Below are 25,698 nucleotides of genomic sequence, written 5' to 3'. Positions count from 1 at the left end.
CTATCACTAAGTAGGTTTCCCCCCACCTAATGCACATTTACAATGCGTATGTACTTCCCAAGGTTGAAACATACTTTGCTGTATCCGGACCATATGATGACTTTCTGTGTATGAATATTCCCAGCCCTATCCAACTAATCTGCTGCATATCCCTGCCTATGCTTCCTAAGTGCTGTTTATCCATTTGTCTCTGGATGCTTGTACATTAGTTGAGAAAGCATCCAAGGCTCAGACAATTTGGATGAGAAAAAGCTAGAGAAAATGTCAGTTAGCACTGAAACTCCTCAGGGAGCCAGAAGCCTGGCTCACCAGGAAATCTGTTGGAGGAAAAGCCCACACGCTGAATAGAGGTTGCGATGCCCTGCTCATGACTGCGTTCATTTTAGATCAGCTGAACCAGTTTTCTCCCTGCCAGCCTCCGAAGAAGCATCACAGACCCGTACTTCCCCTTGCTGTCACGTTGCACCACAGAAACACACTTTCTGGTGTTTGCAAATGGATGGATATGATTAGAAGAAACATGACACAAATCAAAACATTAAAGGGTTTAGAAAAGCAGGTACAGATTAAGATTAACACTACATTTTCAAGAAACAACGGTGAATGAATACATAGGATATAACAGAAATCAGTAATTTGTGTTGTTTAAACAAAGTAGGAAACACCACAATTATACAAAACCAGTGTTGCAAAAGTCATATTTAAAAAAAAAAGACCAAATATATTATTATAAACATATGGCATGACAGCATCAAAGCACACATGCTCCCTCTGCTCTGTCCCATAGTGTTCAACTGTACCATAATCACAAAGTTTTTTCCCCCCACAGATTATTCCTCCTTAGGACATTAGTAGTACGCAGAGTTAGAGTTGTTTAGGTGTCTTCATCATCATCATGCTTAGTATGTGTTTGCTTCGTGTAATGACATTATCCCTAAACTCATGTTTTTCTTGTGTTTAACTTCGGAGTGAATTACCACACCACTGTAGGGTTTTTAAAAATCTGAATTGCTAGGAAAACTAGAATTTTGACATTATCCCAACAAAACTTTACAAAATCAAGAAAAGTTTATTTGAAATAACATGAAGAGTACCGAACGGAGACAATGCTTCTCTATGACATTTGTAATACTTGAAAGTTAACTCAACATGAGCTCACTTTAGTAGCAAATAAGGACATACAAACTAACTACCAAATCATCTTTAAAAAGCCAGTGTGTACTCCTTATCTGAGGGGGAATTTACAGCCTCCAGCAGTAGTACAGGTAGCCAGCATATAAGAGACAATTTTAATTTTCAGTTGACTTACTGGCTTAAAGGGCTGAGTTAATGAGGCCAGGGCCATTTTGTTCAAGCACTCACTTCTCTTGGTGCACTCAGCAGTGCTGCCTCAGCAGCTAGGCTCCTCAGAAAAGATGTGCCAAGAGGAAGCTCTCATGCTTCGGTGCACAGGGTGGTATGCAGCCACAGACACTTTAAAGAGGGCTGGCAGTTGGACCAGTTAACGTGCCAATGAAAACTCTCAACACATGTCCCATCTCCATTGTACCACGGCGGTCTTACACCCAATAATGTTATTGCACTCAAAGTCGCTGCTGAGGAAGAGCAGTGACTGGTTGAGCTACTGAAGCATTCACGGCCCACTTGATGCATCAACGGGGAGTCAGGTCACTCCAGATTCAACGGTTAGATAAAACAACTGTTACTAGCAAACGGTCACAAACTAGTCTCTTCAAAAGAAGCCTGTTTACATGATTTCAATGAAGTTCCAACTTCTTATTAAAAAGTTTTAAGCATGTGTGTATATGTATTCCGTTACTACTTTTTTCTCTGTCATGAATTAATTTGATATAAAATTCTTTAAGAAGGTTAATGTTCAAGTCAAAAGGTCATTGGCAGAATTCATTAGTTGTTCACAAAGGCCTACATACTCTGGATTTTGTTAAGGATGTTTATTATTTTCAATGTTAAATAACCTTGGTTTTAAGTGCAAAGCAGAAATCAAAGTATAAGATGGGTAACAGCACCTCAGCAATATATCAAAATTCAACCTTCATTATTGCCACACCAGTATTTTTCCACATAGCATTTTTCACTCAGATCAAAAAGCAATTTCTAGCAGGGGGTCAGCCGCATTTCCACTTCACAGACAAAACCAAGGTACAGCGAGTGCAAGGCCCTAACTTGCTCAAGGCCATTTGCTAAACCCGTACCCAAAGTACAATCCCCATTACTCATCCCTCGAGTCCAGATGATGGAAATTCCCCTCTCCTTTCCTGTCCGTCGAGGGGAGGCAGCCGGTAATCACCTCTGCACCGTGTCCGCTGTACGCCTCCCTGCTTGCCATACCTTACCTCTTGCCGGTCCCTTTCTCTGGGGCCAAAAGACGAGGGCCAAGGCGACCCCCTTCTCCGGGCTTCAGCCAGCCCTCAGCTTAGTGTCCTCAGGCAGTGAGTGTTGTTTACCACAGGCAAAGAAATCCCCAGGTCCTTTAGGCACCTAACCCATTTTATTTCCTACTGAGGGAAACCGAGGACGAACACCTACAGAATAAGCACGAAAAAGAAGACGGAGCTTCGCCCTCTGGGCCCTCCCCGGCCTCCAGGCCTCCCTCCCAGCTCGCAGCGGACAGGCCTGGCAGGGAAGCAAATGGAGCCCACGGGGAACAAGGCCCGGTCGTCGCCCCCCCCCCTCCCCCGCCCGGGGTCCCTCAGAGGCGGCCACCCGCCAGGGAGAGACCCCGAACGCGCACAGGCCGCCCACCTCCCGACACACTGGGCCGGCAGCGAGCAGCCCCGCCTCGGCGAGGCAGCTTCCCGGCCGAGAGCCGGGGCCCCGGCCCAGAGGGTGGGCAGAGGGTGGGCAGGGGGTGGGGGCCCGCCCGGCCCCCCTGGCCCCAGGCAGCGCGGGGGAGGCCCCCGGGGACCCTCTCGCCACCGACCAACTTCCGCGTCGAAGGCCCTCCGCGCATGCGCGGCCAGCGCCGGCACCCCCCCCCCCCCCCGGTCTCCCCTGGCTGTACCACTATGTGCCTAACGTGTGGGGAGAGTCAAAAGAGGGCGGCGGCTCCAGGTAGCTCTGCAGGCCTCAGCCCCCCACAAGCCTCCTCGCAGAGGAGTTCGTTCCCTTCTGGAGTCTATAGGTGCCTTCCGAACTCGCTTCTTTCCTAGTTCCCGTCCCCCTTCTAACCCAACTCCCCCCGGGGATAGGCTATGGTATACGCCACTCCCAGCTGATCCGGTGGCTTGGCGAAACCATCCCGCTCAGGACAGGGGGAGGCAAGGCGCCGGAGGGGGACACACACACACGCATTGTTGAGTCAGGCGCCGAGCGGCGGGGGAGGGCGGGCGCGCCCCGCTGCGACAGCGGGGTCGTCACAGGAACCGGCGGGCGGGAGGGGCCGCCGCAGAGAGCTCCGCGCCGCGACCCCGGTCCCCTGCCGGCCCGGCCGGTAGGGCGCGGCCGCCCCCCTCCCGCGCCCTCCCCTCCACCGCCTCCCCAGTGGTCGCGCCCGGCTCCAGCTGACCGGCCTGGAATCCCGGCTGGGAGCCCCGCGCCCCCCCCGCCGCTGCCGCCGCCCCGCGCACCGGCCCCGCCATGGGAGACGCCGGCAGCGAGCGCAGCAAGGCGCCCAGCCTGCCACCGCGCTGCCCCTGCGGCTTCTGGGGGTAAGCAGGGCCCGCGGGCGAGGAGGGGGCTGGGCTGGAGCCCGCCCGGCCTGGCCCGGCGCGGGGAGGGGGGGCGGGCGGCGAGGCGAAGGGCGAGGCGGCGGGGGGCCGCGGCCGGGCGGGGGCAGGGCCCGGGCCGGGCCTGGCGGGCAGGCCGGCCGGGGCGCCGGGCCAGGTTGTAACCCTGGGCTCGGGCCTGTCACAGGGGCCGAGCCCCGCAGCTCGCCCCGGGGCGGGGGTGGCCGCCGGCCCCTGTCGGGCGGGCCGCAGGGGGTGCCCGCGGGGGGAGAGGGGTGTCCCCCTGCCTCCCGGCGTGTGGTGCCGCGGGCCCGGGGGGCCCGGGCGGGGGCGGCGGCGGCTCCTGGCTTGGAGGCAGCGGGCGACCCCGGGGGGGAGGTGGCTGCGTTGCCCCCGGGCGCGGGGGGGGCCCGGCCTGGCCGCGGGCGGTGTCCCCGCGGCCTCCCCCGCCGCTCGGGCACCTCGGCGGCGGCCTGCCCGGCAGCTGGGCGGGGGGAGGCCTCCTCGCCTCCCCGGACGCTCAGGTTTGCTGGAGCGGCTGCCTCTCCTTTGGGGCTGCCGGCTGCGCCCCGGGGCCTGCCTTTAGCTCCTCATAGGCGCAGACGAGTGGTGCGGGCCCCTGGCTGCCCGGCTGGGTGTCCTGGAGCGCGGTGCCTGACACAGCCCTGCCCCGCGCCCGGGAACCGGGAGCTCTCGCTGCTCTTTACACAGGGCAGCCCAGTAATGAGGAAAAAGGCTAAGGACAAAAATATACTTCTTTCTCCACCTTATGAAGGCAGGGAGGTTCATAATAGATAAGGCCCTTGTTAGCTGTTGGCTGATCCCCTTTTAGAAGGAAGGAAGTAGGGTCATTCCTGTTTGCCAAAGGTGAAAAAAAAGTAAGCCTCTTCCTGGCTAAACTCTCGCCTCTCGGGTCATGTCTGCTGAATGTTTCCATTATTGATTTTTTTTTTTTTTTTTTTTTTTTTAAATCAGATGTATCATGGCAGATGGTATACTGGCAGATACACGTGATCATAAAGCGCCTTTAATGTATATCACAGAAACGTTAGTCCCTAATGTTCTTATTTATGGAAAGTTCAAAGAATATGTGACTACACAGGCTTTTGAGGGCCCACCTGAGATTTACACTTGTCTGTGACTGTACCTTCTTGGGATTTATGTCATACAATTTAAGGTACTCTGGGGGAGTGGAAGCAGAGAGGAAAGAGATGCAATAAGAGTGATTTAGTGATGTCACTGTACATTTGGTTGGTTTATTGGAGTGGCAGGATTTTAAATGAAATCCTATTTTTGAGTTGTGACAGAAGCCTGAACTGCAACAAATGCCATGGCTCTGCTGGGAGTGATCTTGCAAGACAGATTATAAATATACAGTAAATTATTTGTTTATTTTTGTTTTGTTAGGCTCCCATATTTAGGCCTGATGCTTTCTGTAATGTAGTGGAAAGTAAGTTGCTGCTATCTCTAATGTAGTGTACTGACTTCTATAACATGATGTGAAAGGAGGGTTGCAGAAAGTTGGAAGTGAACTTTTTTTATTGGGCTGAACTTCTTGGCTAGTTCAGTGTGTTGCCATAATGAGAAGAAAATCTGGTGCTTTGTGTTTAAGGATCTGCTTAATGGTAAGAGGAGGCTCTCAAGAAAATCTGTTGCCTTAAAGCTGCTGCTACTTCTTTTTTTAATGTATGTTTCCCTTGCACAAGAAGCTATCCAAATGGCATTTTTTTGCCTTCCCCCCCCCCCCCCCCAGTGTCATCCATGCAGTAGTGTTTCTTGTAAGATATTTTCAAAAGACAACATTGTGGAAAAAAGCTCACTTTCTCCACCAATACAGAGAAGAAATTAACCTGTTTTTCAGTTTCTTTAAGTGCCTGCCAGGTACATTTCAATACACAGTGGCAAACTACATATCTATTTTTTCTACTTAAAAAAAAAACAAACAAACAAAACCCAACAAAACCCAAAACTCTGCTGTGAGCTTCCAGAGTTTGATGGTTTGTTGTACTTCTCAATCCTGAAGAAACTTAGGTGTCTTCTTGTCCTTATTTACCTAGGCCTTGCTAGTGCTTGAAAAGGTTGGCTGGTAAACCTGTGTAGACATGCCCTTCTAGAGAAGTTGCGTTGGCAAGAGTACTTAAGGGGTCACAGTTTTACAACAGCTTTCTGAAGAAAGTAAATCATGATAACAAAAAGACTTATATGCATCTGAAGTTGGAATTCTGCTGCTCAAGATGTCATCTAGGGTTATTACCAGCAGCATGTCTTAAGGCAGAGTTTTATCCGTGACTTTGATGTCACTTTTATATGTCTGTCAAGTCACATTTTGGAATAACAGGGCCATATTTGCACTTTATCTGCAGGATATTCAAGGCTATGAAAAGTTCTGAAACTTGTAATTTATTATAGTAGTTTCCATGAAATTTATAAATAAAGTAACATAGAGGAATAGTGTTGCTTTGCATTTTCTGGTCCCCATCAGTCCAGTGGTTGAGAATCCTTTCATGGTTGTTCTTGAGTGAGCCTGAACCATGTAGGCAGCAGAACAATTCAGTATCAGTGGGTCAAACGATAGGGTCTAGAATTTGCCAAGTATAAAAGATGGTGTGGGTTTTTTTTTTTTTTTTTTTTTTTAATTGATTTTATGTAATGCTTAGCCAGGACTGTTTGCAGTAAGATGCACACTTTCTGCAGTAATCCACAAGACAGGAAACAGGAAAATTCTTAAAGAAGCATTAAAATTGAAGTAAGCTCTGAGTCTCTGGGCTGAAATTCACCTATTGGTGAACAATGAAAGAAGTGGCTCCTGAGGTGCATGTTCACAGTGATGGCATGCAAAGAGATTACAGGAGAAGACTAGTATTTACTATTGCATTAAAGGTGGAGGGGTTGTTCTTTTAAAATGCTTCTTTTTATATTAGAAATTCAGATCCTGTAGGTTTCAAGACTCTCTAGTGACTGGAAAACTGCTAAACTCTTGATGTTTCAAGATCTAAGAGACTGAAAAATGAACAGCTGAAAGAAAGGACTTGAGTGAGACTGTTCAGAACTTCTGAAACATCTGCTTAAGGTCAATGGCTAACGTTTGCTTACCTTTTGTTGAAGATCACAGAATCCATCCTTAAATCTTCTGCAGACTTGCCCTTCTTTTTAGAATGTCCAGTCTGTCATTTCTGCTCAAGTAAAATTCAAATGAAGCACTGAGATGATCTTTGTATTTTACAAAATAATTTTAGTTGCCCACATAATCTCAATTGTGAAACCTCATCTGTAGTCATGTTATTTATGAAAAATTCACACAACTTATTGCTTGGAAATTTTTTGCTCCCCTTTCTTCCTATTTTTATATCTTAAACTTCAGTTAGTTGCAACTATCTTGCTTTTTATTGGAATAGTCAAAGGTTGGAAAGGGTGCAGTATGCAAGTTGTTATTTTAGGTTACTTCATCTAGAGTTTATGCTGTGCTTAACGTCTCATTCTTGTGATCAGGAAAAATTCTTCCTTCTCTTCCTGATTAACAGACCATGTAATGTTGTTTTTTTCTTACATTAGTGGATTTCAGAAGCCTGTTTCACTTTATGGCATATATAAAATCTTCAACTATAAGTTAATAAATACATAAAAATATTACTATATGTATGTATGCCAGTTAAGCCATTTTGCTTATTAGAGATGAGGCATGATCCTTTAGTGAACTACATGTTGGCGGTTCCCCATTGGCTTTTAAAGGACTCCACAAAGGTTTCACTTGTGTGTAGCTTGTCAAAGGGCTGGGGCTTTTACTATTAAACGGTTATATGCATAGATCAGACTTGTAAGCTAAAATACTCCTTGGCTGGTAGAAGCATATACTGTGAAGAAGTATGTCAGAGAGGGTAATACCTTTACAATTCTATTTGTACTGAAGTGTCTGCTGCTTATTTTTCTTATGGACCAGACTGATACCATGCCATTACATTCAATGCCTTAGAACCAGAGAGAAGGAAGTATGTTAATGGATGTAAAACAAATGAAATCCATTCTTGAAATGGTGGCAGCCAGCAGGAAGTTGATTGAAAACACAGTATGATTAGTTTCATCTCATCTTATTTCTGGCAACTATAAGGTACTGTAGTCAGCTAAAACTGATGGCAGTATTGTTTGAGAACATGCCAGCAGGGGTTTTGCAGGATGTTACCATTTGTTCTGCCTTTCTCTGACACTGCATGCATCATATGTGTGATGAGACATTGTGCCACAAGCATTCTGTGCAGGCCCAATCCAGAGTTTATTTCTGAGTCTGGATTTTCCAGTCACTTACGTATCATCGGGTCCCTGCCATGCCAATCTGGCTTTTTTCTCAATTTTGTTTACTAAAATTAAACATTTGATTGAATGGTGAATCATTTAACATAAGCATGATTAGTTTGTGACTGTATATCACCAAAGAAGCTTTTAGCTTCTAAACAAATTATGACTATGTATGTATATATATGTGCCATTAGGAAGCCTCTTCTCTGGCTAGTCTTTTCCTTCCTTTTTTTTGGTGGTTACAGCTGCTCATTCCGTATGCACTCTCAGTGACTGTGCTTTTAATAAATACTTTCTAATCTCATAGGTTGCGTAGGTCATCGTGAATGCATAATGCCTTCATAAACCTCATTTTGCTTTAACCACTGTTGAAACCTTGCATAGCTGTTCCTAAATGAGGCTTGAGTAAACTGTTGAAATACGTACCTTTCCCTCTGAGAATCAGTTTTCACTGGGCTTGTGCCATGCGGTTCCTTAGCCAGGCTTTCACTTACTGGAGCTTTGGATCAGATACTAGAATAAGCAATGAATTTGTCAGTTTATGCAAGACAACGTATGCACTACCAAATAGGTTATCGTTCATTAGACCTCAGTATTAACTGATGTCTTTGAGTGAATAGTGAGCAGTGATGGTCAAATAAGGTGCTTTGGGATAGCTGTGTGTGGGTAGTGCTGTGTGAGGGGCAGGGTTTCTCTGCAGTTATTGATGATCAGAAATGTCAGTTCTTCCTTCTAAAGCGATAAATTGATTTAAATCAATAAATTAATGACAGATATGTTTTAGGAAGGCTAATTCTTACTACTTTGTACAAGACCTAAACAATCTTTTTGTGAGTAAGATAAAAGCTTGTTTGCTTTTATTTATTGCAAATGTTTATAGGCCATTTATCACAGGAAACTGTAGTTGGTTGGAATCAAGTAATTAATTTGCCTGCTGTGGTCCTTATACTGTGCTTTGGTCTTAGGTTAAGACTAAAAATACTTGAATATTGTATTTTTTTGTTATGCATGAACTTATTTAATACCCTGTCAAGTCCTTGGGTAAAAGAACTTAAACAGTTTGTAGTTAAAGCCATCATTAACTGCTGTAACACATCTACCGGTGTATTATACAAATAAAAGCAGCGAATTATTTAACTGACAGAAACGGAGAGTCTGATGAGGAATTGATTTATTTACAAGTTTTCCTAGGAAGTGCTACAGAGGATGATAACAGGCATTGGAGAGACACTGAAATTCTTTGCTTGCATCTTAATTTTAGAAGATATTGGGAATTATGAGACATAGAGAAGCTTCTGTCTGAGGAGAGAGTGGTGGTGGGGGGATGGGGGAATTGAATGTTCCCTGCTTCAATAAGAATATGCAGAATAAAGAATGATAAATTGTGAGGTTCTTGTGATTTCCCTCAGTCATAATACAACTAGAATAGCATCGCAACTAAAGTCAAAAGATAGAAATTTTTTTCACTTTTTTATACAGTGAACAATTGCCTCTTGCAACCACAGTTGCAAGGTACCACGTTTTGGTTCAGGGCTACGTTTTCTGTTTGCTGCAGAAGCTTACCTTTAGGAGTAGAGGTTATTGGCACTCGAAGTAAAAGCAGATGAACTGGATTTAATACTTTAACTGTAATAAGCTCTTTTCTAGGAATGTGAAAACAATGCTTTCTTTTGCAGTACTTAATAGAATAGACAAAACAGAAAGGAGATTTTGTTATTTAATGAAAAACAGCTGTTCTGGATCAGACCAAAGATGCATCCAGCCCTGTTTCTGATTTGAGTGATAAGTGATGCCGAGGGAATAAGCATAAGGACAGAGCAAGTATGCAGTGATGCTAATCTTGGTATACCTCCTTTGCTTCTGGCAGTGTGACATAAGGTTGTCCTCTGTTTTATAGATTTATGGCTTAGTAGGTCTTACCTATTTTTTTATGAATTTGCGTAATGACTTGGTGAATCCATATATACTCTTGACCCTCACAACATCCTGCAGCAAGTAGTTCCATGATTTAACCATTCTCTTTATGAAAAAAAAAAAAAAAAGTAATTGATTTTGTTTCCTTTAATCTTGCTATGTGATAATTCTAAGGAGTGCATAAATTCAAACAGCTGGTGTATGAGGGTGTTTCATTTAAGAAGATCCAAAAATAGGCCTGCTTGATTAAAAATGTCTGTTTGCTTCTTCAGTGAAGCCAGAATTTGAGAAAACAAACACTTGCTTAAACCGTGAATTTATTCAAAATCTTTGTATAAAATGTTTTAGAAATATTTTCTAATTGTAGATGGTTGCATTGCTAATTATAGACAGATGTATCCAGCACCTTTTAATCTAACTGTAACTTCCTCATCAGTCAGGATGAAATTCAGTGTCATAGCTGCTGCTCCTACAAGTGGAATGAACAAGAAAGTAGTAGATCGTGTGCTGCTTTTTGAAGCTTGGAGGAGTTAAAAGTTACTGTGTCTAGGTCATCTGCCAGGTTTCTTTCTGTCTTCCTGTCAGTCAGTACCTTCTTCATGTCTTTTGTAAACTGTGATTAGTTGAAGGTATTGTGATTTGGGCAGTGCTAATGATTATTCCACAGTTAGTGCTACAAGATATCTGTCTTAATGCTAATTAGTAAAATGTTCAACTGTTGTATGGTAGCATGGATATGTTGTGTTTTGTATATTGCTTCATTTTACTGAACGTGCTTTGGATTCTCAAAAGTTTCTAATGGTAAGTCCAGTCTGTTAGAGGGCTATAATTTAGGTATCAATTTTAAGAAAATAACTGCTGTTGGTTTTAATTGCATAAATTTTAACCACTTCAACATCAAACTTCCACAAAAGTGGTAATGTTGTTGCTTCATGTTGGGCTTGGAGAGCTGTTGAAGTCTCGAATTGATGGAAGCATCATGACCCAGTATTTCCTTTAAAGTGTTTAAATCAGTGATGCAAAGCATTGACTTAAGAGAATGATCCTTGATGGATGTATTCATTGGAGATGTTTGGTTTTGACTTGAATATTTTCACTAATGTGCTATGCCAATTATTATTGGATTTAAAAATTATTTTAAATTAGGAGTTTGTGCATATGAATGGATACAGGCTTCTTTAGAGGCACTTGGTAGAAATGATGAATGCGATATATTTTCTCAGCAAAATATTGCCTATATTCTTTGAAGTTCAAAATGTCACTGTGCTCCTGTATCTCCTCAAATATGCAATCTTGACTGACTAACTTTGTATCTTAAAGTGGTATCACAAATGTCTTGTGAAAGTTTTCAGACAGTATTTGATCTTGATTATGCTGAAACCCTTACTTGGATCTCAGAGATAAACTTCATATTCAGTTTAGGTGGGTAAATGACATTGATCTGTTCTTCCTATTTTTCTGTCCTCTTTTGCTCAAATCCTTCCTGTGTATTCAGTATAGGCAGGGCTCACTAGCATGGAGTCCCTTCTTTGGTTTTGGACGAAAACTTAAATTGAAAATCAGGCAATAGCAGCAACATGAATTGACTTCTCTAGACATCAAATTTGTGAAGGAACTTCACAAATCACTCAGAGTAGTTGCAGATATTAGAAAGGCATCTTCTCAGGACACTGAGAAGGCCACATAAGATACTGTTGAGGACACTATATACAGCGAACGCAAAATGATTCTGCAAAACACTTTCTGAAAATGAAACATTTGTGTGGATGACCACGATCAGTGGTTTCAGATCGTAGACATGACGTTAACATACAGTAGAAGTGGGTTGGTATTTTTAGGTTCTGCCAAAATGCCCATCCATTATCTTCTAAATTAAGATTTTGATGTAATGCTGGTTGGTTTGTTTGTTTGTTTTATAGTAGGGATGGATCTTGTATTTGAATTGATGAGAATTTTATGCTTAAGGAGTGTGGGGTTTAAACTTAATTTTTATTTTTTTTAAAACACGTTTTTTGAGATCTTGTAACTCAGAAGTCAAACAGTGTATTGTAAGACATAGCTCCATTCACTCTAAGTTATTCTTTACCTGAACTCAGGAAAATGTATTAATTGAAGGGTTGTAGTATTCCATGAGTTGGAGAAGACAGACGTTTGCAGTTGTGTGTTCAATTTCTCTGTTAATAGCATCTGAGTAGTAGCATTGTGGTAAGTGCAGTACTTGCCTGTACAGAGAAGTTGTATTAGGAAATTGTTGATGGATTTTTACATTTAATCTGTTCTCTGGGGTCTTCCCTGCAGCAGGGACTGCTGCCCTACGTTATTTATGAAAGAATTGTAGATATCCTGTTCGCTTCCTGCTGTTTAATCTGGCCACCATATGCATGCTCTGAACTTGAACAATGTAGGTCAATGGGAGGAAGATAAATTTCAGTTTCTAAATGTTGTAGCATTTTTATTAGTGGTTTAAGGGAATTTGTTTTTAAAATGACTTTCATTGGCATTATGTCCTTTAATAAATATACTTTGCCTAGTGCTGGATTTCCAATATTTATTTGGTGTAAATTAAAGAAAGTAACTGGAAGTAATGAAAAATTTTGAATGGAGATAAAAATTGGTTTTCCTAAAGTAATTTTAATAAGCAGTCAGACAAACTGAGAGAAAGAGAGATTGATGATTACTCTCTTTAGTTTCTGTTCTTTAGTCTGCGTAGTATCTGATGCTGGGTGAGTTGTTCAGTTTGAGGGTCTGTTAACTTCTGCTTGTGTGAATGTAGATGTCCTATTTAATTCTTAAGCACCTAAGGAAGGGGGAGAAGAGGGGACCGCAATGCTAGATTGGAAGCAGAGTTTAAAAAAAAAAAAAAAGGCAAGCTGGTTCCATGATAACCTCCTAATTGCGCGCTTAGAAAAGCAGAATCCAAAGTCATGTCCTCGTTGACTTAATTGCTAAAACAGAACTGGCCTTCACAATATGACTGTTACTGAGATCAGCCCTGTCGCCATAACAGTAGCATTTTCATCTCTAATTATATGTTGTTAGAGGTGTCTCAGAGGAAGTTGCATATATAAAGTTGGGAAAATGCTGTCATTTAGCAAGAGTCCCTCAGTATTGGAAATTGTATCGTCGTTCTAACTGTTGATTAGATGCTATTTTGGTCCAAGATACTGTCAATATTAAGGACTCTAGCTTTTTGACAAATCAATTACTTGTCTTTGAAACCTTTCTTTAACAAATATCCAGTATTGCTCAATGAGATGCATCTTTAGCTGGAGAAAGGTAAATCTTAGGTCAGGTATTGCTGGCACCAGTTTGTAAGAGGAGGCATTCGTGTCAGATGCAGTAATGCTTGTTCATTGTTTAATGTCCCAGTGTTACTTTTGTTTTTTTAGTAATCTCCTTCAGTGAACTAATGGACAATAATGGTTTCTAAAATCGTCTGTGTGTTAACAAATGTTTGCTTATTCACACAGATAGGTTTCAAGTGTTCCCCTGAATTGTTAACATGTTAATCAATTTAAAATTAATAATTTCTATTTTTAGAATCAACTTTTGACTGTGTACTTCTGTACAGTGAAGTACAGGGTGAATGAAAGCATTTTTAACATTGCATGTTTCCATAATAAAGGTTCTCTCCAATTTTATTTTGCCAGCATGTTAGTGTAATTATTCAGTTTTTAATAGGGAAAAAAATTGATATGAAAAGCATCTTGATTTGATTTTAAAAGATAGATACTCAAAATTTTAGAAGATTTAAAATACAGTAGTTCTTTGAAGCAGCTGAAATCTTAGGGGTTTTTTATTTTTACACAGATGTGTGGATGAACAGTCAGCTGTGCTTTAGCTGATACAGGGCTTTTAGGATTAATCTATATATACTCATAACTTTTCTAGGTGTTAACTCATTTTTGAGCTTTCAAAAGAAAGCTATTAATAGTATTTGAACATTTCAAATATCTTGGCATTGGGGCTTTGTGATTAATACTTTATTGCAAAGTAATTTAAATTAAACTTGTCTTGGAAATAATAATTAACTTAAGATGGAGCAAATTGACTCCTCATTTGATTTGAGGAGGCGGGCTAACTCTGCTGCTTGTAACTTCTGGTGTTGTCAAATATATGGAGTGTTTGTGATACTTCTAATATGCTTATTTCAGAGTACATTTCTTTTCCAGAGTTAGTTAATGTTAGAAATGAAGTGTTGAATGTCACTATATATTCTACTCTCTTTTATCTGTAGTTTGTTAGCAATTGGCTTTATTTTGGACACTGGGCACATTCCTCTTTTAACTTTCTGCCTGGGTACCACGATTCCAAATATAGATATTGTTCTTCTAATGCTGACTTTTTTTTTTTTTGGATACATCTTACATTTATTATAAGAGTTTAGCGACTATAAACCCATAAAGATAAGGATAGTAGAATGTTCCTTTTTTAAATAAAAGTCCCCTTCTTGGCATTTAAGGATTGGAAAGGATTTATTATTACTTCTGCCACTGATGCACTGTGTGACCGTTGGTCCGTGCTTTTCCCTTTGCATGCTTTCCGTCATTAGTGAATCATATATCACTCTTCATTTAATTCCACAGTGCTTTAGGAGCCTTGAATGAAAGACTTGGTAGCAAGGAGTATTTACGGCTTCTCCAGCTCTGTCCTTCAGAGAGAGGTGTTGTTTTAAATCCGATCATGCCCTAGGACAATATTGACCCATTGACATGTTGTTTCCAAGGATGTTGCTGTAGAAGGAAGTGTTTGTGGTGGGTGGAGGAAGTCTCTTTCAATCAGAAGAGTTGCTATGCAATTAGAAGAGCAAGAACCGCCTGCATTACACATCTGGAAGTCTCAGGTGGTTTTGCAGCACTCTCTTGATGAAGATAGGACCCCATTATTATCCATTATTCTGTGATGCAGTCTCTCCTTTGACTATTAATGTTCTCGTGTGACTAATTCAGGAAAGACCAGAAATCTTTCTGGTGAATAATTAACACTTCCTGTCCTGGTGAAGTGGCTTGTAAAGACAGATTCAAAAGGTAAAAGAAAAAACACGGTCATGTATATCGTTACGTAGTAAACTAAACTGATGTGTTACATCATTCTTTCAAAATAAACTACAATACTGGAAATTCCATCACTTACCGGCATAACGAGAGCTCTGGCATTACAGGTTAGGATTCAGCTGCCTGACCTGACATGTCTTCTGAAGTGCATCTGAAATCCAGATTACTGAAGTTACTGGTTGCTTTTGAAACTCCTGTAATTGGAAACTCAAATTAAACAGAACTAGATCAGGGCTTTGAGAAACTTAAGTGTATATCTTTCAGAGGTTGCTATAATTTTCAGGTTTTTTTTTTCCTTTTTTTTTTTCTTTTTTTCTTTTTTTTTTTTTCTTTTCTTCAGATCAGGTTCCCAGCACATTGCCAGATGCCGTTCAGACGGAAAGTGATTTAGCTGCTTTCTTATTAGCATTCTTTGTCCTTATTATTTCAGTTTGCTGATTTAGTAGTGGGTTTCTGACTTCCGTTAGCAACATGTTTGTTGCAAACTTTAATACAGAAGTGCTTTTAAGTAGTCTTTATGTTGTGCTTGGAAGTGTTGAAATTGTGTGTGGATTTTTATTTTTCTATGTATATATACACGCAGACACGTAAGTTTAATTTCTTTGCAACTTTTGATACAGAATTATAAAAACTGAAATGGCTTCTTCTGAAGCACTCATGTCGAGGGATTGTGTAGCCAATGACTTACTGTAGCATAGAAGAATGCTCGTATGTGTTTATCAATTTTCAGGATGAAAACAGCTGTAAAAGAAATGTTTTCTGTTTGAACACAACTTTGACTATTCTAATAGTATTTTTCCTGGTATAAATGTCATAAAAATGAAATTAGAGATGATCTTGATTTTTTTTTTTTTTTAAATTATTTTCGAGGACTACTGAAGGCCATTCAACCAATAAATACTTCAGTCAATTTATGGTCCAAATGGATTTATACTCTTTCTAAGGTTATGTAGTAAGATTGTGACACAAACGGGAGCTCCAAAGACTTGTATTCTTCGGGTGTCTTGTGAAGGCAGTTAGAGAAGTGGGTAAGGGAAACGGTGTAGATTACCCTCATCTTGGCATTTATTATTAGCTGGTTAATCAACAGTGCTTTCTTTTGCTTAGCTTTCTTGCCCCTCATCATCTATACAGGACAAATTCTGAAGTTAGATGTTACGTTTTTAGTAGCACAACTGAGTACCTAGTTTGGAAAAAGTAGACCAGCTTTTGGAGAGAGGCTTTTCTTCAGTATATGGGGAAGCTAGTCTACTTTTTCTAATTAGATATTACCTCTATTCCCAAAATCAGTCTTGCCTATATCCTTAGGTCATCATGGCTGAAACAAAACTACTACTAGGACGTGAAAGATGAGCGTCTTTCTGTACAGGTGGTCTGAGTTAATGTTTCTGTATGTTTGTTTTCAGCTGTTTACTTGTGGATATTGTTCAGAAACCACTGTTTCTCCTAAAATCACGTAGCACGATACACAGCAAACACTGAATGTGGTATTATCCTTACCACAAAAGATATAAGCTGCTAGTTCAATTTGTACCATCTAAGATAGCTACAGATGTGTTTAATTCACTTTGATTCTAGTTGAATTAGTCGAGTGTAAACATTTTCTTTGAAAGGGTATAGATAGCATTTTACGTTGCCATAACAGAACAAAAACATCTATATAAAGTGGCTTGAGAAAAATGATGCTTAGAGAGCTAAAAATCAAAAAATTTCATCTGTCAGTCTACTGTTTGCAGGGGGTAGAGTGTTAAGTAAAAGCATTGGGAAGTAAGGGGGCAAGGAAACAGCGTACGTGAAGTTCATAGTTTCCATAGTTGCTACTGATTAGTTTCATAGTTGGAGACACCTTTTTTTTTATTTTTTTTTTTTAATTCTTTTACCTGCCACTTCATTTCCCAGACTGCTGTGGTGCTTTGGTGAAAGTGGAGAGTGAGAGAAGATTGTGTGGTCTCCTTTCAGAAGGGGCCTTCCATGAGTAAAGGATGCAGCTGAAGGAGGTGCAGAGGCGTATGATTAAAAGCTTAAAGTCAAGCAGAATCATGGAAACGTTAATTTTTCTTTCTTTTATTTTTCTTGGAGAAGAGATGACTGAAGAGTTATGGGTTGATACTGCTGCTTTCTTAATTTTTAAAATTCTCTAACTCCTGCTTCTATTTAGGATTCAACATTATTTTGACATAATTAATGAAGCAGTAGCGTTGCATTTTTTAGCTGCAGCCTGTCACAGTGGTTAGGTAGTTAAAATGTGCTTGTTCTCCTCGTGTACTGAGAAGGCTACATAGCTTGGATGAGAGTTCAGGATGAGGTAATGTTACGGTGCTCGTTTTTATTACCTACTGTTAATGATCACTGTGTGCTTGGTTACCGTGCCTTTGCTTAAGCTTACCTTCAGAAATGCATAAAAAGCTGATCCAACGAAGGAGCCTTTGCTGTTTGCTCTGCATGCACGTGAATGAAATGTTTAACTTGGCCCTGATTTCCCACTGTCTGAATTAGATGAAATAAGTGTACTGATTGTGATTTATCCCTTCAGTCTCAATTAGTAGAGGAAAATAAGAAGTTGAGGCTTGTTCCCACATTTTCTCCATGCTATTTCAAAACAGGAAGATGAGGAGGATACATAATGGTTTCTGTGAGTGCTGTGATACCCTTGTTTTTGTTCATGTAAGTAAATCTAGGCTGTCTACTTTAAACACTTACAAAATAGTAAAAGCTACCTTGTGAAAATGACAACTGTGAAGATTACAGTTTGCGTTTGCATTAATCTGGATCACCAAAGATGGAAAAGCCAAAATACCAGTCTGTGTAAAGGTTTCCTTCTGTCGCAGGATGAAGGATGTGGGATAAAGGATTGTTTTTTCACTAGATGTTTAAAACCCTTGAACTTTAAAGCAAAACGTGCATGCTGAATTCTTTCTACCCGGGTAATTGAAAAGCAATTGCCTGAGACCTGGGAAGTATGCTGTGTGAAATAGGAGAAAGGCACAACGCATTAAGTAGGGGGTCTCATCCCCACCTTACATCTGGCCCCCTTTCTGGAAAGTGCTGTTCTCTGCTCTGTCATCTGCTGAACGGCACCTGCAGCAGCCCATTTTTCATGACTAGGTGACTAGTACTAACTTAGTGGAGAGAAGTGAGCTACCTGTACAGCTGGTCCACACTGCCCTCTGCAGTAGTTGCAGTCTTACTTAGGGGTCTTTCACCTGAACAGCGGTGGAATAAGAGCTCCTGACAGTGAGCTTTCAAGGCACAACATGAGAAAGGCTACCACAAACGTCTACACTCGGGAATTAATTTAGACAAACTTTTAAGGAGGTGGGAAGGGGGACGGTAAAGCACGTTCACATTTTGATTATTCCTTTAGTTTCCTTCTTACCTTTTCTTCTGAGTCCTTACAAGTAGAAAAGAAAAACTAGGTATTTTTATTTTTGTCAGAGAATGAAACTTAACAATTTTGGATGACCTTGTTCTCTCTGTCTTCCAGCCATTAGATTGTAGCTCTGCAGTACTTGCACAGAGGCTTTAGTTATAAATTTATAAGGAAAATGTCAAGTGGCTAGGCACAAAATTTGATCTGTCTTGTTAATTATGTAGATACTGCAAACTTTTCCATGTATTGCTTAGAACTCTTACTCTTTAGAAAAAAACCTCACTGCTTAAGTGCAATTGTATTATGACAAAGCAAGGTACACATAGAATGGTAAATACCAATACTCTCCACAATTTTACTTTAGATGTTGAGGGAGTAGGTAGCATATTGGAGGGTAATGTTTAAGATGTTTGAGAGATCCTGATAATTTATTTACTTAAAACAGGCTGCTAATGGACTTTATGTAGTTCAGAAGAGTAAGCTAGAGCTTGTCTTGAATTAATTGTATGAATTAACAGAACTTGCATGTTTAAAATGCAAAAGTGGACTGATGTCGATCAAGCTAGTTAAATTTGGGAGCTTAGCTTTGTGGGTCACTGATTAACTCAACAGATTGGTTATGTCAAAGTTGTTTCCAAACAAGACTTATTGCTGTTGATAGCACGTTTGATTATTAAGCTAAACACTTAACTAACCCCCCTGTGATTTAGCATGCATAGTGTTTACTTAGTTGCATTTCTCATTACTTAGATGCTGAGAGGAGATGAGATTAGCAGGTTTTATTTATGTTTTGGCAAATGATTGTGTAACACTTTCTTGTACTGCTGCGCTACTAGGATTATAAAATTAATAGGAAATGTGTTGGTTTTTTTTTTTTTTAAAGCCTTCTACTTGTTTATTTGAGCTTTACATGATTTGTTATTATTTGTAAGTGCTAGCCATGTACACCCTGCTTTGCAGAGCTGCCACAGAGAGACTGAAGCATAAGATAAATACATTTTTCATTTCAACTTCGATTTTACTAAACCTAAATTTGGAACAGCAATCATGTGAAAATATTTGTTTGTACTTTAGAGACACAAAGAGCCCCGAAACTGGAAAAATAATTTATCAAGTTGACATTATGCAAAATTGTCAACTGTTAATAAATCAGAATGTTCTGCACTAGAATACTTCAAAATCCTAAAATGGAATTGCTTCCCAAAGTAATTGGGTAAAAGAGGAGAAGTGTGATGCAACATAGACCAGGAAATACCTGAGGTTAGCAGAGATAAAAATGAGTTCAGCTACAAAAGTATAGTTATAAAGTTGGGGAAAATGCATAGGAGATTGAAAACAAAGTTATTTGTTGTCTTACTGCAAACATAAAGGGAGATCTATGAATGGAAGGTGTGTATGGGGAATGCTGAATGCTCTCCATTGGGTATGTCACTTGCTGCTTACAGGAGCGAAATTTGAATGGTGACTGGGTGAGAGCAGAGTGCTCGTACACCGTACAGCCCGTGGGTAGTCATTTGAACTAAATTCCAGAGGAAGCGCAGAACAGCTTTTTGTTGCAGTGGATGGGTACTATCAAACGGCAGCTTTGGGGGACAAACAGTAAGAAAGGACTCAGACTTTATTTTACCTCTTATGTCATTGACAGGAGTGAGGATGATACTGGAATGCATAAGGCTGAAAGAAATTTGTGAGAAAAATAGCTAAAACTTGTTTCTACACCTTGAAGCATGAAAATGAAAAAAAATTAAGTTACATTGATAGAGATCATGAATCAATGGACATTTTCAGCCTAGAGAGTATTACACTCTCAGCTTGCTGGGCTTTTCTCCCTGAGATTGTGTAGCCTTTTTGTACGCTTTCAAATATTGAAAAGCTTAAGAATGAAATAAACCCACCTGAATTCTGATCAGGTAACTTAGCGTCTAATTTTTTTTTTTTTTCCCTTGTGAAAGTTGAGTTTTGATTTATTTACTGGGAGGGCCTAGTTAGAGAAGCCCTGAAAGTAACATGATCGGGTTAAAACCAAAAAGAACTCTTTATCTTTCATGGGTAACAAGGTAAACATAGTTCTTGTAACCGTGTGTCCTTCACTGAAAGTCCAAATATAATAAATGATTTCAAAGCATCTAAGTGACTTGTGTGTCAAATCCCATTGACGCTCAGGAGCCTTTGAAAATGTTACGTTACTATCGATACTTGTGTAATGTCATCAGCCAGTGACTGCAGGCTTGTAGGACTGAATCCAAAGCCAAAAATGTGGCGAATATCTTAGTGGGGTGATTTAGTTTAGTAGCCGAGTCAGCATTTGATAGGCTTGTGCATGACTTCACTTAAGTGCGTTTAAAATGTAGTTGTGTAGTCCTTTTCTCTTATAAAACATGTATAAGTTTAACATTGCAGCAGTTTTTAACAACTTTGAAATGAGTTACATGTTGGAATAAATAATATAGTTTTACGTTCTAATGTTTTCCCCAGTTGGCAGGGTAACAGAGCAAAAACTGTTCTGTATTTAATCCACAGTTCACATTCAGTCTTATAGTAAAATTTGAGAACATTCAAATGAAGGAATGCCATAAAACAGGATAACTAACCATAGCTCTGTCCATAGTTTGCACATGTGAAAATGAGTCATAAATACTTGGTGACTTATTAGTATTTTAAATATCAATATGAAATGTTTTTCTACGGCTGTGGACAGAAATGTAATTATTTTCATCATAGATGTACAATAATTATTTCATTTCATAAGGCAGTATTTTTTGGACTTCTTACTGGTTACTCTTTTCTGTGTTTAATTACTGGCAGAAATCATCTTGTGTATTTAAAATAAAATACATATTTTCCCCATTAGTAAGATGCATCAGTCCACAGTAATTTATTAAATTTTCTGCCCACAAACTGTTTTAGGAGAAATATGTTCTCAGCATTATGTTCACATTCTATTTATGACTATTTCTTTGACAGACTCTGTAGCAGTATACCTAATTCTTGTGTCATTTGACCTATTTCCAAACAGTTTTGAGTTGGAAATTACTTCAGGTATTTATCATGCTTCAAAAAGATATAGTCATTTTTCTCTATAAAAGTTGCAGATTTGTTGCATGAGTATGTTTAGAGCCTGCAAAATGGTCTCCAAGTTTGAGGGACAAATTTGGAAATCCTAAATTTAGTAGGTCTGCTCTCCTGTTGCATTTTAACTCCTGTGCAAGTTTCACTGCAGCCTCATTGTGCAATATGTTTAAGTATCTCATGGAAACTTTCTCCTATCCTTAACCCCTTTCCTTGTGCCTTAGACTGTGTCCTGTAACAGCATGTGGGCAGCCCTGGTAGCAATAGGATTTTTTCTGAATAGGGCAATCAAGTAAATTGCTTGAGGTAGGGAACAAGACAGGATTACTGAACACATTGACTAGTGTAGGGGTAACAATTTAGATGATGGTAATGGAAAAAAAGGTATTTAAAATACAACTTAGGTTCAGGTATCCTGAATCAGCAGGTTCTCAAATTCACATACTTTCCTGTTAAATTCAGAGGAGAGGTGGCAGGGCAAAGAAGGAAGTGCGATAGCTGTTTTTAGTATGGGTGGTTAACATTCGATCCTATCAACTTAAAAGTAGTTTGGAATATTCGTACTTTTACCACAAGTCTTTGCCATAATAAACAGTTGATACATGCACCCAAAAAAAGCCCCTTTAGTTTCAGTGAGATGCCTGCACTGCGCTGAGTACGAAATAGTCCCTTAGTCCAGCCAAGCTGTAAGCTCTATCATTTCAGGGTGTGATGTTTGGTACAGTACATTTTCAAAAGCCTCAGTAATTTGGAAGATGAGTCAGTAATGAAGAAAATGCATTATTCCATCCACACAAATTCTGTTTTCGTATTTACATGCAATATCGATAGAATGTAAAGCTTTCATACAAAATAGCTTTTATAGAGAAGGTTGATATTTTTAGAGGTGTTCTGCTTTCCCCTAACCAACCTTTGAATTATTTGAGACACTTCTATAAAATCATACAGCTTCTTTTTGTATTATATACTATAAATGCTAGAAATACAGCTACAATCACTGACCTTTGGCTGTATAATGGTAAGATAAAAATTTTCAAAACCTGTGGGCCTGATATATAAAGGGCATTGCTTCGTACATCAAGGAAACTTCACTTAAGAGTGAAGACCAGAGCATTCATGTGGTTAGGCCAATTCATAGGTCCTTTTTTCTTTTTTTTTTTTTTTTTTTTAATTAAACCATGAAATACTTTTTTGTTCCAACTAGAAGTGATGACTCAAAATAAGATGCTCACCTTTAAGGAACAAAAAGCAGTACAAGGAAGGACAGATATGACAGTCTGTCCCATTGGCAGCTGAGAGGAAAGGCAGTTCGTTCAAAACCTCTTCATTTTTTCCTTTGGACCATTCTGTCACTATTATTGAGGAGGCTTCTGGACCTTTTTGTGTGCTCTGGGATGAAATGTTCATGGTGTATTAGAGAAACAAACCCTGCCTGCATTGTGTGACCAGTTTTAGTACAGGTGTTATAAAGGATAAATGAAAGCTATTGCAGTGTAGCTACGGTTCTCTTGCTCAGTAGCAAAAATATGAAAATGAATATAACCTTTGTTGCCCTGAAACTGCTAACAGCAATGGTTGTATTGCTGTAGCTGGTGGGTAAACTATGATAGGTGAATTAGTTAAATGCAAGCTAGAATTGTATTTGTGTCTTGAAGCTTTAGGAAAGTGTTGGTCACTGATTTGCAACTAGTAAGAAAATATGGTTTTAATAGCAAAAGTAGTGTGAAATTGTTGGGGAGATGGGAGAATTTGGGTTTTTTCCCTGTGTTTTTGTTTTTCCCCAGAAAGTGTGTTGTAACAGGAAGAACTTGTTTTATGATGTTAAGGCATTTGATTTCAAACTAATGTGAGGATTTGAGGAACCATGTGGTTCTAAAGTATGTTTAGAAAGTTGTCCAGAGACAATGACTATTAAGCAATATATCTTTATATTATTTTATACTCTTACATTGGTAAAACCAAGAGCTGACTGCATGAGCTTGACTGTTGCAGTGTGTTGTCTCTTGTACCATTTCTAGTCAGTTTAGGGTTTCCAGAGAGCGTGTTACACAAGCCAAAAATTGATGATACTAGCAGTATCCTTATATTCTATATATATGTATATATATAACTTATATTGAAGCCATGGGCCTTAGTACTTTCTTATTAACTCAAATATTTAATCTGTATAGTTGACTTTAGCAAAGAAGCTGTGTTATCTTTTTTTAAACTTTAGGATATAGGGAAACAAAATTTGGTCACTTGTGTGATGCATAGAAAATTAAAAGCTTTATCAGTGTTTAGCAATTCAGATAATTCTAATTCTCAGATGACCCACAAATTAAATTTTGAGGAAAATGTAATCCTGAAGTCTGAAGCTTCAGGCAGTTGAAAAGTCTGAGGTCTTCACTTACGTTTTTAAAAAGGCACTGCTAAAAGAAAGTGTCTCTCTTGCTTTTTTTTCTCTTGTTGTTTTAACCTTTACAGAGACACTTAAAGGCTTTGAAATTTGTTTTATCAATAGAGCTGTTGGGACTGTCAAACCACTTCTTTGCTTCTGTTGAGTTTAATAAAGTCACAAGAGCAGAAGTGGGAGCTTTTGCAAACCTTTACTGAGGGAGCAGGAAGCGAGTTGAAATACACGGTATTGTTCACTTCAGCATTGCTCAAGCGTTTTGTGAATGCCTCTCTTATTCTATTTAAATAGATTAAATATTCATGTTTGGTTTCCTGGATTTTTTTTTTTTTTTTTGTGATGATACCTCCCAATGTGTCCATTCTCCCACCTTCTGATTTGCTAGTTCTTATGCTGAAAAGAGAAGCAGGAAAAAATAGCCCAGAACTCTTGTAGTGTAAAAAGGAGGCAAACAAATAAATTTTTGTGTAGATTACTCTTATTTACTGGAGAAATTTTCTGGGTTATTTTGCATACGTGATACTGAATCCTGTAATAAGATAAGTTATAAGATTTATCCTGTTTCTCTTAATATAGTATTCAGCGTTTCCCCTTCTATGAATAATGTACAAGACTACCACATCAATAAATGTATTTGGTTGCTATGTACTACTGATAGGCTCTTAATAGTACAGTCCAATTTTTGTGAGTGATATTTGTTTCCTATAGATTTATTTGCAGACATTGCAAGCTGGATTGTCATATGGTAGTCCCCACTGCAGATGGCATTCACTGCAGCCTTGCAATACAAGTGTAAGCAGGCTGTGATTTAACTTGGATTTTGTAGAGCTGAGAGGTGATCTTCTAAACTTGGTGTAACTCCTAATGTGACTCATCCATTGGTACTGAAGTGTGGTAACCTGTTTCTGTAATACATTTCCCATATGCAGTAAATTCTCATTAGTGTTTCTAGTAGTTCAGCTGATTCAGTGTTTACAACAACAGGAACCCTTGTGTGCTGATAGTTTGAGGTATAAAATGTTTCACAGATGTTGGAGTACCTGGAGAATTATAAATGTTCAGTGCAAACTGGCAGAGACCCACAGAGTGCAGATTTTGTAACACAGCAGAAAGGCAGCATGCTAATTTCTGTCCTGTGCGGCTACTTTTCTGTGATGCCTCATCATTTTATATCACCTGTTAGGTGGTTATACCTATGGTATATTTGAAAGCATATAGGATCATCAGAGTTTCTTATTGAATAAACAGTCAATTTAATTTTCTGACTTCGGCTATGTGTGAAGGCTAAGGAGAAGTGAGCACCACCTAATATTAGATGAGCAGTCTCTCCCTGACTTCCTTTGCCATTTTTGTATTGCCACGTCTGATATTTTTTTTTTTTTTAAGAGTTCTGCAGGCTTTTTCAGCCAAGAGCTAAACTGAGATTTGGAGTCCAGGCCACTTTCTCTGAGAAGGTCAATTAGACACTGGAACAATGTGCCAGTTCTTCATAAGATGTGCTCAAGAAAAGACAGGTGGAATATTTACTATTAAGTAACCACCTGTATTAGTGGAGAACACTGTGGGACACAGCTGGTCTTTCTTAGAAACTCTTTCAGTTTAACCCATACCTAGCTCATACTAGAAACTTCGCTCAGGAAAATAAGTGATTTTAAGAATGCTTAAGAATTATTTTTAAAAGATATTTTTAAAGTTGGCTACAGTTGCATACGTAACACCTGCATTATTTCTTTTGCTCTCAATCACCTTAATACCTTTAAGAAAATAAAGATTTGATTAGAAAATATTGTTGTTGTAGATCTGACTGCCTTTTCAGCTGATAACCACATAAATAAGCAATAGGGTTTGATGCTCATGCCTCTGGTTCTAATTTAACAAATTCAGGGGGTCTCCAGGTTCAATAGATGGTAGCTGGAAGTA

General features: G+C 39.7%; 1 protein-coding gene across 4 annotated transcripts in view; it reads left to right on the top strand.

Moving 5' to 3' along the window:
* The first annotated feature begins 3,524 nt into the window (after positions 1-3,524).
* ZFAND3 (zinc finger AN1-type containing 3) overlaps positions 3,525-25,698 on the top strand; it is a 143,031-nt gene continuing 120,857 nt past the window's right edge. For all 4 annotated transcript variants that reach the window (XM_082305770.1, XM_082305768.1, XM_082305769.1 and 1 more), the window contains exon 1: positions 3,525-3,668. In XM_082305770.1, the coding sequence (XP_082161896.1) occupies positions 3,598-3,668 (71 nt within the window). In that variant the 5' untranslated portion in view covers positions 3,525-3,597. The remainder of the gene's footprint in view (positions 3,669-25,698) is intronic.

The sequence above is a fragment of the Platalea leucorodia genome, assembly GCF_965183815.1.
Source record: "Platalea leucorodia genome assembly, chromosome: 3".
NCBI classification, from domain to species: Eukaryota; Metazoa; Chordata; class Aves; order Pelecaniformes; family Threskiornithidae; genus Platalea; species Platalea leucorodia.
Note: the sequence above shows the minus strand (reverse complement) of the source record. Positions and strands in the feature narration are given on the sequence as shown.